This window comes from Colossoma macropomum, unplaced genomic scaffold (genome assembly GCF_904425465.1).
Source record: "Colossoma macropomum unplaced genomic scaffold, Colossoma_macropomum, whole genome shotgun sequence".
Taxonomy (NCBI): domain Eukaryota; kingdom Metazoa; phylum Chordata; class Actinopteri; order Characiformes; family Serrasalmidae; genus Colossoma; species Colossoma macropomum.
In genome coordinates this window covers 35,377,125-35,391,918 of record NW_023494798.1, presented here as the reverse complement: position 1 = coordinate 35,391,918, position 14,794 = coordinate 35,377,125, and the positions used below count along the sequence as shown (strand labels likewise).

At 41.4% G+C, this 14,794-nt stretch overlaps 1 protein-coding gene across 1 annotated transcript in view; it reads right to left on the bottom strand.

The window, feature by feature from the left end:
- Positions 1-14,794, bottom strand: part of LOC118817851 (latent-transforming growth factor beta-binding protein 4-like) — a 236,274-nt gene that overhangs the window by 36,423 nt on the left and 185,057 nt on the right. Inside the window, exons 16-24 of the mRNA XM_036584808.1 lie at positions 14,124-14,243; positions 12,495-12,614; positions 11,710-11,829; positions 10,318-10,437; positions 10,092-10,211; positions 9,062-9,181; positions 7,537-7,656; positions 4,899-5,018; positions 2,489-2,608 (exon numbers count right to left, since the gene is read on the bottom strand). Coding sequence (XP_036440701.1) covers positions 2,489-2,608; positions 4,899-5,018; positions 7,537-7,656; positions 9,062-9,181; positions 10,092-10,211; positions 10,318-10,437; positions 11,710-11,829; positions 12,495-12,614; positions 14,124-14,243 — 1,080 coding nt within the window. The remainder of the gene's footprint in view (positions 1-2,488; positions 2,609-4,898; positions 5,019-7,536; positions 7,657-9,061; positions 9,182-10,091; positions 10,212-10,317; positions 10,438-11,709; positions 11,830-12,494; positions 12,615-14,123; positions 14,244-14,794) is intronic.

Here is a 14,794-nt window from a genome sequence, read left to right as displayed (position 1 = left end):
CTCACAGCGAGAAGGGTCTGGGTTCGATTCCACGGCTTATTATAAGGGTTAACTGTGGTCAGTTCTCTCAGGGCTATTACGAATCAGGTCATTCTGAAACACTGTCCAGCAGAAGGACGCTTTAAAAAACAGATGTGCCGAAGTTTTCTGACCTCAGGAGAAAGAAACTAACTGCAGCCAAATATCTGTCTGACAGTCGAATCTGATCACAGCATCTGCTGACCTGCTGACCACCACACTGCAGCTGGACAGACAGGAGGAGAGAAAGAGGAACAGAGGGAGAGTAGAGCAGAAAACAAGAGAGAGAGTGAAGGAGAGAAAAGGGAAGGTGGGAGAGAGAGTGGAGGGGAAAAGAATGGAGAAAGAAAAGAAAGGAGAGATTGGAAAGACAAAAAAGAGAAAGATAAAAAGAATGGAGAGAGATGGAGAGAGGAAAGGAAAGGAGGGAGAGAGAAAAAGAAAGGAGGGAGAGAGCGGAGAGAAAAAGAAAGGAGGGAGAGAGAAAGGAAGGAAGGAGAGAGTGGAGAGAAAATGAATGGAAGGAGAGAGAAAAGAAATGGGAAAGAAAGTAGAAAGAAAAAGAATGAGAAAGAGACAAAGACAGTGACAGTGGGGAGAAAAAGGAAGGATAGAGAAAAAGGAAGGAGGGAGAGAGAGGAGAGAAAAAGAAAGGAAAGAGAGAGTGGAGAGTAAAGAGACAGATAAAAGAAGAAGGAGAGAGAGTGGAGAGAAAGAGAATGGAAGAAAAGAGAGAAAAAGAAAGCAGAGAGGGAAAAAAGGAAGGAGGGATTGAGCAGAGAGAAAAAGGAAGGAGGGGGAAAAAGAAAGGAGGACGAGAGAGGAGAGGAAAAGAAAGGAGGGAGAGAAAAAGACAGGAAGGAGAGAGAGTGGAGAGAAAACTAATGGAAGGAGAGAGAAAAGAAAAGAGGAAGAGAAAGTAGAAAGAAAAAGAATGAGAAAGAAAAAGGAAGGAGGGAGAAAGTGGAGAGAAAAAGAAAGGAAAGAGAGAGTGAAGAGTAAGAGAGAGACAAAAGAAGAAGGAGAGAGAGTGGAAAGAAGGAAGGATGGAGAGAGCAGAGAGAAAAAGAAAGGAGGGAGAGAAAAAAATGAAGGAGAGCGAAAAGAAAAGAGTGAGAGAAAATAGAAAGAAAAAGAACGAGAAAGAGACAAAGACAGTGACAGTGGGGAGAAAAAGAAAGGAGAGAGAAGAAGGAAGGAGGGAGAAAGAGAGAGAGAAAAAGAAAGAAAGGAGAGAGAGTGGAGAGAAAGAGAGAGAGAAAAAAGAAGAAGGAGAGAGAGCGGAGAGAAAGAGAATGGAAGAAGAGAGAGAGAAAGGAGAGAGGGAAAAAAGGAAGGAGGGAGAGAGCAGAGAGAAAAAGGAAGGAGAGGGAAAAAAGGAAGGAGGACGAGAGAGGAGAGGAAAAGAAAGGAGGGAGAGAAAAAGAAAGGAAGGAGAGAGAGTGGCGAGAAAGAGAGAAAGAGGAAAAGAGAAAAGAGAGAGAGAGAGTAAAGGATGGAGGGATGGTGACCTGCCTCGACTCTGTGAGTAATGAGGGCCGTTAGCTCGGCGCTAAATTAGACTGACGGTGGAAATTGGTGAGCTTATAAAGGTCTTATAAAGTGAGGGTTTTTGACCTTTGTCACATGTTCATCGTTATACGACAAACAATTAAACAGTTCATTAAATGACCGTAGAGTGACAGGCGGCCGCACGCTCCTCTCCTCATTCGGCAGTTGCTTGGCAACGATACCGCACTGTAAAAGGAACGCTGCTTTGCGTTGTGTCTTAGAACACCGACACCCCGCGGTGAAATCACAGTAATGTACGGCGTCTCGTCTTATGGCTTTAATTCAGCACGGTTCAGCGTGTAGAGTCGCCACCTCAGCCCTGCAGAACTGGACACTCGATCTAGAACCATTTCACCATGCAGAGATCCCTCTGAGTACGCAATGGTTCTTTGAGTGCTCATGGTTCTATGTAAAGCCACTGTCAGGATTCCATACAGCACCAAAAGGGTTTTGCTATTGTTACACTGTCAAGCTTGTATACAATAGAAGAACACTTTCTTAAAGAGGTTCTATATAGAACCATGTACAACACATTCTCCATCAATCTGAAGAACCATTTCATCATGTAAAGAACCCTCTGAGTACACAATGATTCTTTGAGCCCTCATAGTTCTATGTAGAGCCACTGTTAGGGTTCTATATAGCACCAAAAGGGTTCTGCTATTGTTATGAAGTAAAGCCTCTATACAATAGAAGAACCCTTTCCTAAAAAAGTTATAGACAGAACCATGTATATCACATTCTCCAATAATCTGAAGAACCATTTCACCATGCAAAGAACCATTTAAGCAAGCAAAGGGTTGTTTGAGTGTTCATGGTTCTACGTAGAACCTTTTTTTTTACTAAAGAACCCTTGAAGAACCATCTTTTTAAGAGCGTATGCTAATGTACGTTTGTTCCGAGGTGTAGGTGTGGATACCTGCGCACTGTCCGTTCTGCAGACTGTATCCGTCTCTGCAGCGCACACACTCATAAGAACCCATCGAGTTCACGCACTGCTGACCGGGACACTGCAGACTGCCCAAACACTCATCAACGTCTGCACGAAAAGAGGAAAGGGTTCAAACGCGCTCTTAAAAAGATGGTTCTTCAGGGGTTCTTTAATAAAGGAAACAAGTTCTATTTAGAACCATAATTCCCACATAGGACATTCGCATGCTTAAATGGTTCTTTGCATAGTGAAATGGTTCTTCACATTGATGGAGAATGTGTTGTACAGCACCAAAAAGGGTTCTTCTATTGATACAAGGTTAATATTGTAACAATAGCAGAACCCTTTTTTCGTGCTACATAGAACCATTTTTAAAAAGGTTCTATACAGAACTATTCATAACATAATCTCCATCAATCTGAAGAACCCTTTCACTATGTAAAAAACCCTCATGCAAAGGGTTCTTTGAGCATTTATGGTTCTCTATAGAGCCATTTTCTTTACTAAGAACCCTTGAATAACCATTATTTTTAAATGTGTATATAGAACCATTTGCATGCCTAAATGGTTCTTTGCATGGGGAAATCGTTCTTCAGATTGATGGAGAATGTGTTATATATGGTTCTATATAGCAGCAAAAAGGGTTCTGCTATTAATACAAGCTTGGCATAGTAACAACAGCAGAACCCTTTTTGGTGCTATACAGAACCAATTTCAAAAAGGCTCCATAAAAAACTATACATAACACATTCTCCATCAATCTGAAGAACTATTTCACCATGCAAGGAACCATTTAAGCATGCAAATGGTTCTATATAGAACTCATGGTTCTAAATAAGGTGTACAGTCATACAGGCTAGACCCCAGGTGTCAAACACAAGGCCCACACAGTTCTATTATAAAGACCTGGAAAATTATTTTAATACGTTTCTACTCTTATTACCCCATTTCACCCTGAGATTCACTACAGTCCCCAGCATGCACTGCAACATAGTGTGTGTTCTGACCTCCAACAACAATCTATGGGTCAGCGGTTACACAAAGAAAAGATCCTGGGGCCGCATTACAGAAAATCCTTATCTTTTTGTCTTAACTTAAGATCTGACAGGTCAAGATAAGATTTTCACAAATTCATATTACAGAATCAAATCTGACCTTAATTTAAGAATCTTATCTTATTTTACAGCATCTTTTCTTATCTCAAGATAGGAAATCAATTGAAGTCGACAACCATAGCAACCAACCATACACGCACAGCTGAAACGTAAACAAGTAATCAAGTTAGTCAGACAGCCAAATAAAACTAAAGAGTGATAAACTCTAAGTTGTGAATACTATGAGAGCGCCCCCTGCTGTTTGAGCATCGCCGCTCCCCAGTTTCAGTCTCCATTTCCCAAAAGCTTTAGCCGAGCGCGCTAACGTTACTCCTCCTAATAAACAGACACACGTTCAGCTCCGTCTCCTCATTATTCACCACCATCACTGTAATATTTCATCATCAACATTAACACACGAAGGTGATCAGAGGGGCGGTGGAGATCGAGTCTGCAGCGTCTGAGATCTTTAAACACTGTTAGAAAGGAAAAAAAACTCGCAACTCAAAGCTCCGTTTTCAGTGTAGATAAATGTGGCGTCATCATGCTGGTTATAGTGAACTGTGCTGCCCATCACTGCATAAACCAATAGAAACAGACGGTTAAACAGACGTTAAGACGCTCTGGAGTTTATCTTAAAGTTAAGAAAATATTTAGGATGTTTTGGAAACTTAGGATGTTTCTGTAAAACCGTTTTCTTATCTGGAAATATGATGAGATTATAAACTTAAGAACTGTTGCTCTGTAATGACTTCTGTTCTAACTTCAGTCTTAACTGAAGTTACCATGACAGCAAAGCAGATCTCAGACCTAAGAAGTTTCTGTAGTACGGTTCCCGGTGTCTAGTTTAAGCAAATAGGCCGTTTAAAAAAAAACCTACCTAAAACAAATTTTTTTGTTTAAAATTATTTTTGAATCGTTCCAAGTATTCAGTGCCTATTTTGATGCTGCTGTTTTGGCATATTTTGAATAAACAGTGGCCAGTTGGGGTCGTGGCAAAATGTTAATTAAAAATTAAATAAAAACACAGCTGGGCCACAGATTCGCTAAGATTTTTTAATATGGCCCTTTTAGTGGTTGAGCCTGACACCCCTGGGCTAAACTGGCAAACCTTTGATGATAATGTAACACAAAAAGCAAAATAAAGAGAATGAATAATAAAAATAAACATTAGCTATAACCAATTTAGACTTTTATCAGAATTTTCAGTTGTAAATGGTTTATATTGACCAGCCCCTCAATGTAACTGATGTAATAGTGATTACCTTGTTTATTGACAGTCATTTATTTAAAGCTGTTCTCACCTGTGCAGGTGTTCCCCTGCAGCCTAAATCCTGGTCGACAGACGCACCTGTAGCTGCCGGGAGTGTTTTCACAACGGCCGTTAGCGCAGCGAGGAGGAGTCTGACTGCACTCGTCCACGTCTGAAAACACAGACACACCGTGTGATGAGGGAGTCGGTATTCGGCACAACACCGGCAAAGAAAGTCGTGGGCTGGAGGTTAGGGAACAAGCCTTGTGACCGGAAGGTCACTGGTTCGATCCCCTGAGCTGACAGTACGTGACTGAAGTGCCCTTGAGCACCTAACCCCCAACTGCTGCCCGGGCACTGGGGATAGGGCTGCCCACCGCTTACTGCCCCCTAGTGTGTGTGTTAACTAGTGTGAATGTATGTGGGTGTTTCATTGCACGGATGGGTTAAATGCTGAGGACTAATTCCTCTGTGTGCAAAACACAGTTGGCTAATGGTTCTGAATTGAATTCAATTCAAAAAGAACGTCAGAAGAGAAAGAACCGTGGCGACTTACAAGGTAGAGAAACATTACAAAGTTTTATCACAGGAGGCTGCAAACTTTCAAGGGGTAACACTTTACTGTAGGGTGCTGTTCATAAGGCAACATGATACCTACATATGCTTGTCATGACAACTGACATAACCCTACATAACTGTTTATAAATGCTTGTTCCAATAAGCGTCATTCGCTATAAAGTTTACATTTGCCAATTTTGATCAAAGTCTTTATGATAGATGATGCCTGTTGTAATAAGCATTTATTAACAGTTATGTAGGGTTATGTCAGTTGTAATGACAACGTTATGTAGGTGTCATGTAGCCTTATGAACAGCACCCTACAGTAAAGTGTTACCTTTCAACGTTTGTTTGGCGTGAGATTGACAGACTGACCAAACGTTCTGGCGTAAGAGGAATTTATTTATTTGCATTCTAGGCTGAAACCGAGGACTGAGGTTAGTCGCGTCGTGAGACAGACGCGACACAGACGAGTTACAGTCCTTCATAATTAACACTGGCTGGGATGAACTGTCGGTCAAATGTGATCTTAAAAGTGTCCATTTTCTGTTTGTGCCAAAGTAAAAAGTAAAATCGTTCAGATGGCTTGAGCGTCTCCTACAGCTGGCAAAGTCGTCACTTAGCAACAGCGTCTCAGCGGAGTGATACAGTGTTTGTGAAAAACACGTGATGTTATGGTGAAATAGCTTGCATGGCCGGAACTAACTGTTATATAAAAGAAGATATAATATGATATAATAATAATAAGCTGTGTTTTTGTTAACTTTGATATAACTGTTGTCTCGCATACATGGAAGACTTTATCTGTTTAAAAAGCATGACTCTAAAAAAACTGAAAACAAACGGCAGCTGTGCTGCTACAGAATGTTCTGAAGCCAGACAACGTATTTAGATGGAAAAAAACATGGAGTACACATTAAAAGAAAACCCGCAAAAAGAAATCAAAGATTACAAGATAAATGGTTCTTTATATATTCCTTTAGAACAGACAGCACGTTTTCTGACATTTAAATCCCCTGACTTGAAATCAATCTACGATTCACGATACTATCATGTCAAGTTTAATGTGAATAATCCCAATCCAGGTAAAATCCAGAGGCTGTATTACAGAAACATCCTGACTCTGAAATCTGATCTGTTTAGTCTCCACGACTATTTCAGTACGGACTGAATTTTGACAGTAGCTATTCCAGAATAACAGTTCCTACCTTCATAATCTCATCATGAACTCCAGATAAGAAAACAGCATCACACAAACATCCTAACTAGACTAAACCTCCTAAATCCTGTCCTAACTTTAGGATGAACCCCAACAGGGTCCTCACTTCTGTTTAAGGTCCGTTTCTATGGTTTTTAGGCAGCTGTGTCAGCAGCATAGTTCACTACCAGCATAATGAGCTCCATTTATTTCTACTGTAAAACGCTGCTTTCACTGTGAGATGATTTTCTTTTCTAACTCTGCGTTTTAAAGATCTCAGACGCTGCAGACTCGATCTCCACCGCCCCTCTGATCACCTTCGTGTGTTAATGTTGATGATGAAATATTACAGTGATGGTGGTGAATAATGAGGAGATGGAGCTGAACGTGTGTCTGTTTATTAGGAGGAGTAACGTTAGCGCGCTCGGCTAAAGCGTTTGGGAAATGGAGACTGAAACTGGGGAGTGGCGACACTGATAAACAGCAGGGGGCGCTCTCACAGTATTCACAACTTACAGTTTATCACTCTTTAGTTTAGTTTGACCTTTCGGCATCAGTAATAGTAGCTGTCTGACTAACTAACTTGATTATTTTGATTGCCTGTTTATGTTTCAGCTGTGTGTGTTTATGGTCGGTTGCTAGGTTACAGACATGACAGTTGATTGTCGACTTTGATCGAGTAGGTTACGATTTCCTAACTGGAGATAAGACGCTGTAAGATAAGAGTCCTGAATTAAGATCAGATTTGCTTCTGTAATATGAATTTGTGAAAAATCTTATCTGGTCAGATCTTAAGACAAAAATATAGACGGTTTCTGTAATATGGCCCCTGATCCTCAAGACATGTGACTCGACCAGGATTAAAGGGCTCTAATGGTGACTTTTACCACCAGTAAAAGAACAGAGGTGAGTGGTAACTCAATCACGTTGTCACCTTTGCACTGGCCGTTCACAAATTCAAAGCCCGGCTTGCAGGACACGCAGTTGAAAGAGCCGACCGAGTTCACACACGCCTGGCCCGGACACTGAAGCTCGTTCTCACACTCATCCACATCTAAACACAGGAGAGAAAAGAGTCTCAGTGTTGTTTCATTTACAAAACACACTTTAAAGCCACAGCTTGGTAAAAAATCAGACGTACACAAGTTGCCCCAGATGTAATCAGTCAGCCGAGACGTCGTGTCTGAAGTTTGCTTTGTTTATAGATGAAGACTAGACAGGTCTAGTTTTGCTGGCCCACCAGGCCGCATGCTTTGTCATATGGAAATTATGGTAAATGATGATAAAACCGAGGGGGACACAGGTTTCAGTGCACGACTCACTTCAAACCCCACACTTGTAGGTTCAGTATTACTATTATAAAGCCTGTAGCAGTGAGTGTATTTTTACAGTTAAGCCAATTTAAGTGCAGCAATATAGGGGTCTGCACTTCGTAGGATTCCCTCTGGACCTGCGGGACAGTATCTTGTGTCACGGGACTAATTTTCAGTGCTAAAATAACACAGCAGTCATGTTATCAGGCTCACTGTGAGTAACTTCAAACACCACTTATTCCCAGTAAACACAGAGCAGGGATTAAACTACAGAGCGGTATTTTTGGTGTTTTGCTGGGCAGCTGTGGCCGTCAGACTGATAGCTCCGAGCTATGAGAATCTGCGTGTTGTTCATGTGATCGGCTGCTTTGCAGCTCTTTAGAATGACTTAATTCATTTGAACTGTTTTACTGTTATCATTTTATATTGTTTATGTAAATGATTTACTGATTGTTCTACTTTGTTTAGGCTGTTCATGAATTTGCAGGATTTTTCTTCATATGTGCTTTTGTTGGGCTCATGGGGACCCGGATTTTTCTTTTTCTTTCTGCAATGCTGATTTTTCTGTAAAGCTGCTTTGTGACAACACCTGTTGTAAAAAGCGCTATATAAATAAACTTTGCTTGCTTGCTTTGTCCCGCTCCCACCTGCAGAGGCTGATTTCCCGCACAACACTGAAAATGAGTCCTGCGCTGCAAGATATCAGGCGGGTCCAGCGGGAATCCGTGGGACTGCAGACCTCTACTGTGTAGCATTAAGAGCCAGCGCCCGAGTCTTCTTCTATTGGACGAAAGGTGTGTGGCAGGCTAACTTACGCTGCATTACAGTAGCTGTCCCCCTCACGCATATGCGTTTCAATAAAGCGGTTAGTCGGTCAGCCATTGAGCAAAAATGCCTCTTCTAGGCTGGACCACCTAAAAGCACTTCGAATAGCTAAAAACAGTAGTAGCCATCTTGAATTTTGACCACACCTTTGTCCACTTTTATTCGGTAGCTACGTTAGCCTTGTGTCTTGGCTGATTGCTTTCTTTTTGTGGGGAAACTAAATTAGATTTTTTACTGTACTATTGCTTCAATAATAACAGAGGCCTTAGCATAGGACGTGACAGTGCTGATGCCACAGCTATGACGACATGTGGTGTTTACCTGCGCAGGTGTTCCCCTCCAGTCTGAATCCAGGTCGGCACACACACCTGTAGCTGCCTGGCGTGTTCTCACAGCGGCCGTTAGAGCAGAGAGAGGGGCTCTGAACACACTCGTCCACATCTAACACCATAAACAACAGCCCATCACCAACACCAGCGAGGACATGTTCCACACACATTACTTATAATAGGGCAACAGAACCAAGCTTGTTTGCAAGCTTGTAGCAGAATCTTTTTTGGTTCTATATAGAACATCAACCATCTATATAGAACTCACGGTTATAAGGCCATGTTCAGGCTGCCAGGCCAAATTTTTTGCCATATCCAGATTTAATTCAGATTCATTTTTGATAGTCTGGACATTTTGAATTTTGAATTGCGAACACTTGAAGGTGGTTTAAAATGCGACTCCAATCAGATTTGTACAGATGTGTCTCAGATTGGACGCACTGGCCGCTCAGATTGGATTTCAAAGTGTCTCCAACGTCACTCGCAACACGACAAACAACGACGATGTCAAATCCAGAGTGATGAAGTGCTGGGATTCAAGAAGAGCTCCAAAGATTCATGATTATGAAAAGAATTCTGAAGAGTTTGGAGGGAGAGATGATGCTCCTCCATCACTCCTGCATCCATGTTAGAAATCCTCATCACCAGCGTAGCTACGTAGTTACTGACGCCTACGTCAACCCATGCAGATAGACTGGTGATGTCTGGACACACGAATCCAATCTGATTTGAGTCTGTCTTACAGTTTCTCATTAGGCTGAATGAATAACTGACTCTAAATGTAGGTATTGTGATATAAACTGAGTCTGTTCTACAGTTTCTCATTAGGCTGAATGAATAACTGACTCTAAATGTAGGTATTGTGATATAAACTGAGTCTGTTCTACAGTTTCTCATTAGGCTGAATGAATAACCGACTCTAAATGTAGGTATTGTGATATAAACTGAGTCTGTTCTACAGTTTCTCACTGTATGTTGCAAATTTAGAGAGGAGATGTATGTTGTGTGCTGGCTCTGTTTACCTGTGCACTGTCCATTCCGTAAGGTGTATCCAGATCTGCAGGACGCACACCTGTATGAACCAGGTGTGTTTACACACTCCTGACCAGGACACAGCCGAGGGTCCTCACACTCATTCACATCTGAGACGCACACATATACAAAAATTGGAACAAACAGCCACATAAAGGCACACAGGAGAGAATCAGATGGTAGCTGTGATTGTCTGAGACTGATGGTGATTGTTACCTGTACAGGTGTTGCCCTGAAGCCTGTAGCCAGTTCTGCACACACACCTGTAGCTGCCCAGAGTGTTTTCACAGCGGCCGTTAGCGCAAGGAGCAGGGTCCTGACGACACTCATCAACATCTGAGAGAGGAATCAGTGCAGCAACACAGATCAGAACCGGAACCAAAACCCCTTTCCGGTGCTATTTAGAACCATAGAACCATATGCAACGCATTCTACATCAATCTGAAGAACCATTTCAAATTCAAGTTTGCAAATGGTTCACTGAGTATTCATGTTTCTACAAAGAACCATTTTCTTTACTAAAGAACCCTTGAAGCTCCATCTATGTTAAGAGTGCAGGGATGCACTATGACATCAAAATCATGTCAGTATCAGTAGATATTTGCCTAATATATATAAAATATATAAATACATAACATCAGACAGACGTTTAGATTATGTTGATATTTCAGACTGATACTGATGTGTTTGTTGAACTCCAGAAGAGCAGAGTGTTTAGGTTACTGCACTAAAATATCTGCATTTTATTCATTTTACTGCATTTCCACAGAAATTAATATTTCTCCATAGCGCTGATCCTGGTGGAATTAGTCCCAGTTTATACACTTCATAAATGTTTATGCGTAAGCATCTGCAGACATGCACATTTCATCTGCGAAAGTTGGTAGAAATTGAGCAGAGGACGAATAAAATGATGCTGTACCATTTTCGCTGTCTGGTGCACAAGATATTATGTACTCTAGATGATGAAAAGCAGAAGTTCTTTGCTATTTTATGTTGAGAAACGTTATTCTTGAATTGTTGCACTATTTGATCGTGCAGTCTTTCACAGAGTGGTGAACCCCTCCTCATCTGTACCCTCTGGGATGATCTTTTATACCCAATCATGTTACTGACCTGTTGTCAAACACCAGGTGTTTTTTTTTGGCGTTATTCAACTTTACCAGCCTTTTGTTGCCCCCGTCCCAACTTTTTTGGAACATGTTGCTGGCATCAAATTCAGAATGGGCAAATATTTTTCAAAAAAACAATAAAATTTCTCAGTTTCAACATTTAATGTGTTGTCTTTGTACTATTTTCAATGAAATATAGGGTTTAAATGATTTGCACATCATTGCATTATGTTTTTATTTACATTTTGCACAGCATCCCAACTTTTTTGGGAATGGGGTTGTACATTGTGCTTGGTGTGTAAAGACCTTCAGGCTGTTAGAAAAGCAGCTACTATTATAAAATCACTAATGAAAGTTTAAGATTATGCAGTGTTTTAGAACAATATTGACCATTTAGTACAATATTGAATCAGAACGGTGAATGAACCTGTAACTGCGTCAGCCTGATGAATGAACGCAGAACATTCTGAATACTAGAATGTCCTGAGTTTATTACCTGCGCATCTTCCGCTGACCACTGCAAAGCCAGGTCTGCAGGAAACACACCTGTAGGAACCCTGAGCGTTCACACACTCCTGACCAGGACACTGCAGAGGGTCCTCACACTCATTCACATCTGAAACACACACATACAGTGAAGGAGCCACTGAGGAACACAGTGATGGAGACGTTAGTGGTGGGGATCTCTGGACACCTCGAGATTCACACTCCTACACACTTAAAAAAATGGTTCTTCAAGGGTTCTTTAGTAAAGAAAATGGGTCTATATAGTACCATGAACACTCAAAGAACCCTTTCCATGATTAAAGGTTCCTCAGATTGATGGAGAATGTGTTGTATATGGTTCTATGTAGCACCTTTCTGAAAATGGTTCTGCTATTGTCACGTGAGACATCGTAACAATAGAACAGTGCGATTCTTTGAGGGTTCTTTGAGTGCTAAAGAACCCTCGAAGAACTTTAAGAGTGTACATCATAATTTTTGATAACACTTTACTGTTCATAAGGCTGCATAAGCCCTTCAAGACAACGGACCTAAACCTACATAAACATTTATAAAGGCTTATTCCGATCTGTTATAAAGGCTGCTTTTGTCAACGTTGTTGTTGTGACAGTTTTATGGGTGACGCTATGACGACTGACCTCGTAACTCAGTGCGTATCACAGTGACGTCATGCTGACGATGCGATTCAGCTTAAATCTTACAGATCTTACAGACTTCTGTCACAAAGTCTTATTTCACCTTAGAAAGCATCACTATCAGGACACAGCAGCATCTCACCTGTGCAGGCGTTGCCCTGCATCCTGTATCCCAGACGACACACACACCTGTAGCTGCCGGCTGTGTTCTCACAGCGTCCGTTGGAGCAGAGCGAGGGACTCTGACGACACTCATCAATATCTGAGAGAGAACACAAGCAGACGTGCTGAATAAATGATGAACTAACCTAACTTTGTGTAACCAGACCACAATATATATATACACACACCGATCAGGCATAACATTCTGACCACCTCCTCGTTTCTACGCTCATTGTCCATTTTATCAGCTCCACTTACTATATAGGTGCACTTTGTAGTTCTACAGTTACAGACTGTAGTCCATCTGTTTCTCTGATACTTTGTTAGCCCCCTTTTACCCTGTTCTTCAGTGGTCAGGACCCCCATGGACCCTCACAGAGCAGGTACTATTTGGGTGGTGGATCATTCTCAGCACTGCAGTAACACTGATGTGGTGGTGGTGTGTTAGTGTGTGTTGTGCTGGTACGAGTGGATCAGACACAGCAGTGCTGCTGGAGTTTTTAAACACTGTGTCCACTCACTGTCCACTCTATTAGATACCCTACCTTGTCGGTCCACCTTGTAGATGTAAAGTCAGAGACGATAGCTCATCTGCTGCTGAACAGTTTGTGTTGGTCATCCTCTAGCCCTTCATCAGTGGTCACAGGACGCTGCCCACAGGACGCTGTTGGCTGGATATTTTTGGTTGGTGGACTATTCTCAGTCCAGCAGCGACACTGAGGTGTTCAAACACTCCAGCAGCAGTTTTAATGAAGTGCTGAGTTAACTGTCACGGTTTCCTCTGTCTTCATCTGTTTCTTCCCCTGTGTTGTAGCCATGTGCTTGTGTTTCGTTTTGGTTCTTGTTCTCCGGCCTTTTCCCGCCTTCTCTATTAGGATCCTCACCTGTTTGTATTCCCTGCCTCCTCCCTCTCCCAGGTGTTCCCTATTGTTTGTGGGTATATTTAGCCCTTTGTTTCAGTCCATTGTTGTCTAGTCTACTTGTCACTTTGACATGTAGTGTTTGCATGTCCACCTCATGTTTTGTTTAGACCTCGTAGTTTGTTACTTTGTACTTTGTATTTTTGATAGTTTGCTTTGTTTATTAAAGTCTGCTCACACCTATATCCAGCCGCCGTGCTCACTACACACACGACAGCTGCGTTTTCAGATGTTTATTAAAAGTGAGCTCTGAGCTCGACTGTCTAATAAAAGCTGAACTGAGCTCCACAGTTTAGAAGCAGAATAACTGAAAGAGTCTCTCCACGTTTTCTGTGTTTTACTGAAGGAGTTCAGAAGGTCAGAATCTGCAGATCTGAGATCATAAACAGACATTCAGGAGCTTTAAGGTCATTTAGAGCTTTAAAAACCAGCAGCAGAGCTTTAAACTCTCTCTAACAGATCCAGGCGGTCAGTGCAGTGTGTAACGGGGGGATATGAGCTCTCTGTGTTGGTGCTGTGAGGATCTGTGCTGCTGCGTTCTGTACGGGTTCTAGAGGATGGACTGTTTTCTCCAGTAAGAAGATCATTACAGTGATCAACTCTGCTGAACAAACGCTATTTTCTGGGTTTGAATGAATTAATGAATGAAAGCTGGACTGAATGAGTGAACCTGAGTGGTGCAGCATTACCTGTGCACTGTCCGTTGAGCAGGCCAAAGCCAGTTCTGCAGGGGACACACTTATACGAACCCTGAGAGTTCACACACTCCTGACCAGGGCAGCGGAGCGGGTCATCACACTCATCAACATCTGAAGAACACAAGCCAACTCTGTCACAGCAGGTGTGAGTAATATTGCACAAATAATAATAACCTACCAGTCAGAAGTTTGGGGACACCTGGCTTTTCAGAGTGTTTTTAATATAAATGGTCATGTTTTCTTTGTTGGTTTTTAATGACTTACTATATTCAATCAATCAACCTTTATTTAAGCTCAGAGAACATTGAGGGGGACCCTCATTTACAGTGTTGCTGAGTTGATACAGGAAAAAGGGATTGATAATATGTGTAAAAACATATCAAATAATCTAGGTAAATTTAATAATAAAAACGACTCCAATCAGGTAAGTATAAAAAAATGAAACATTAATAATAGAATGCATAAAAAACCAGAAAATATAAAACAACTAAAATGTTAAAGTTAATAAAATCAAAAGAACATAAATAAAACTTTATTAAATTAAAATATCTGAAATAATAAAATAATCATAACTGAAACAAGAATAAGAATATGAATAAATAAACAAATAAATAAATGGGGGAAAATGTAATAAAATAAATAAACACACACACACACACACA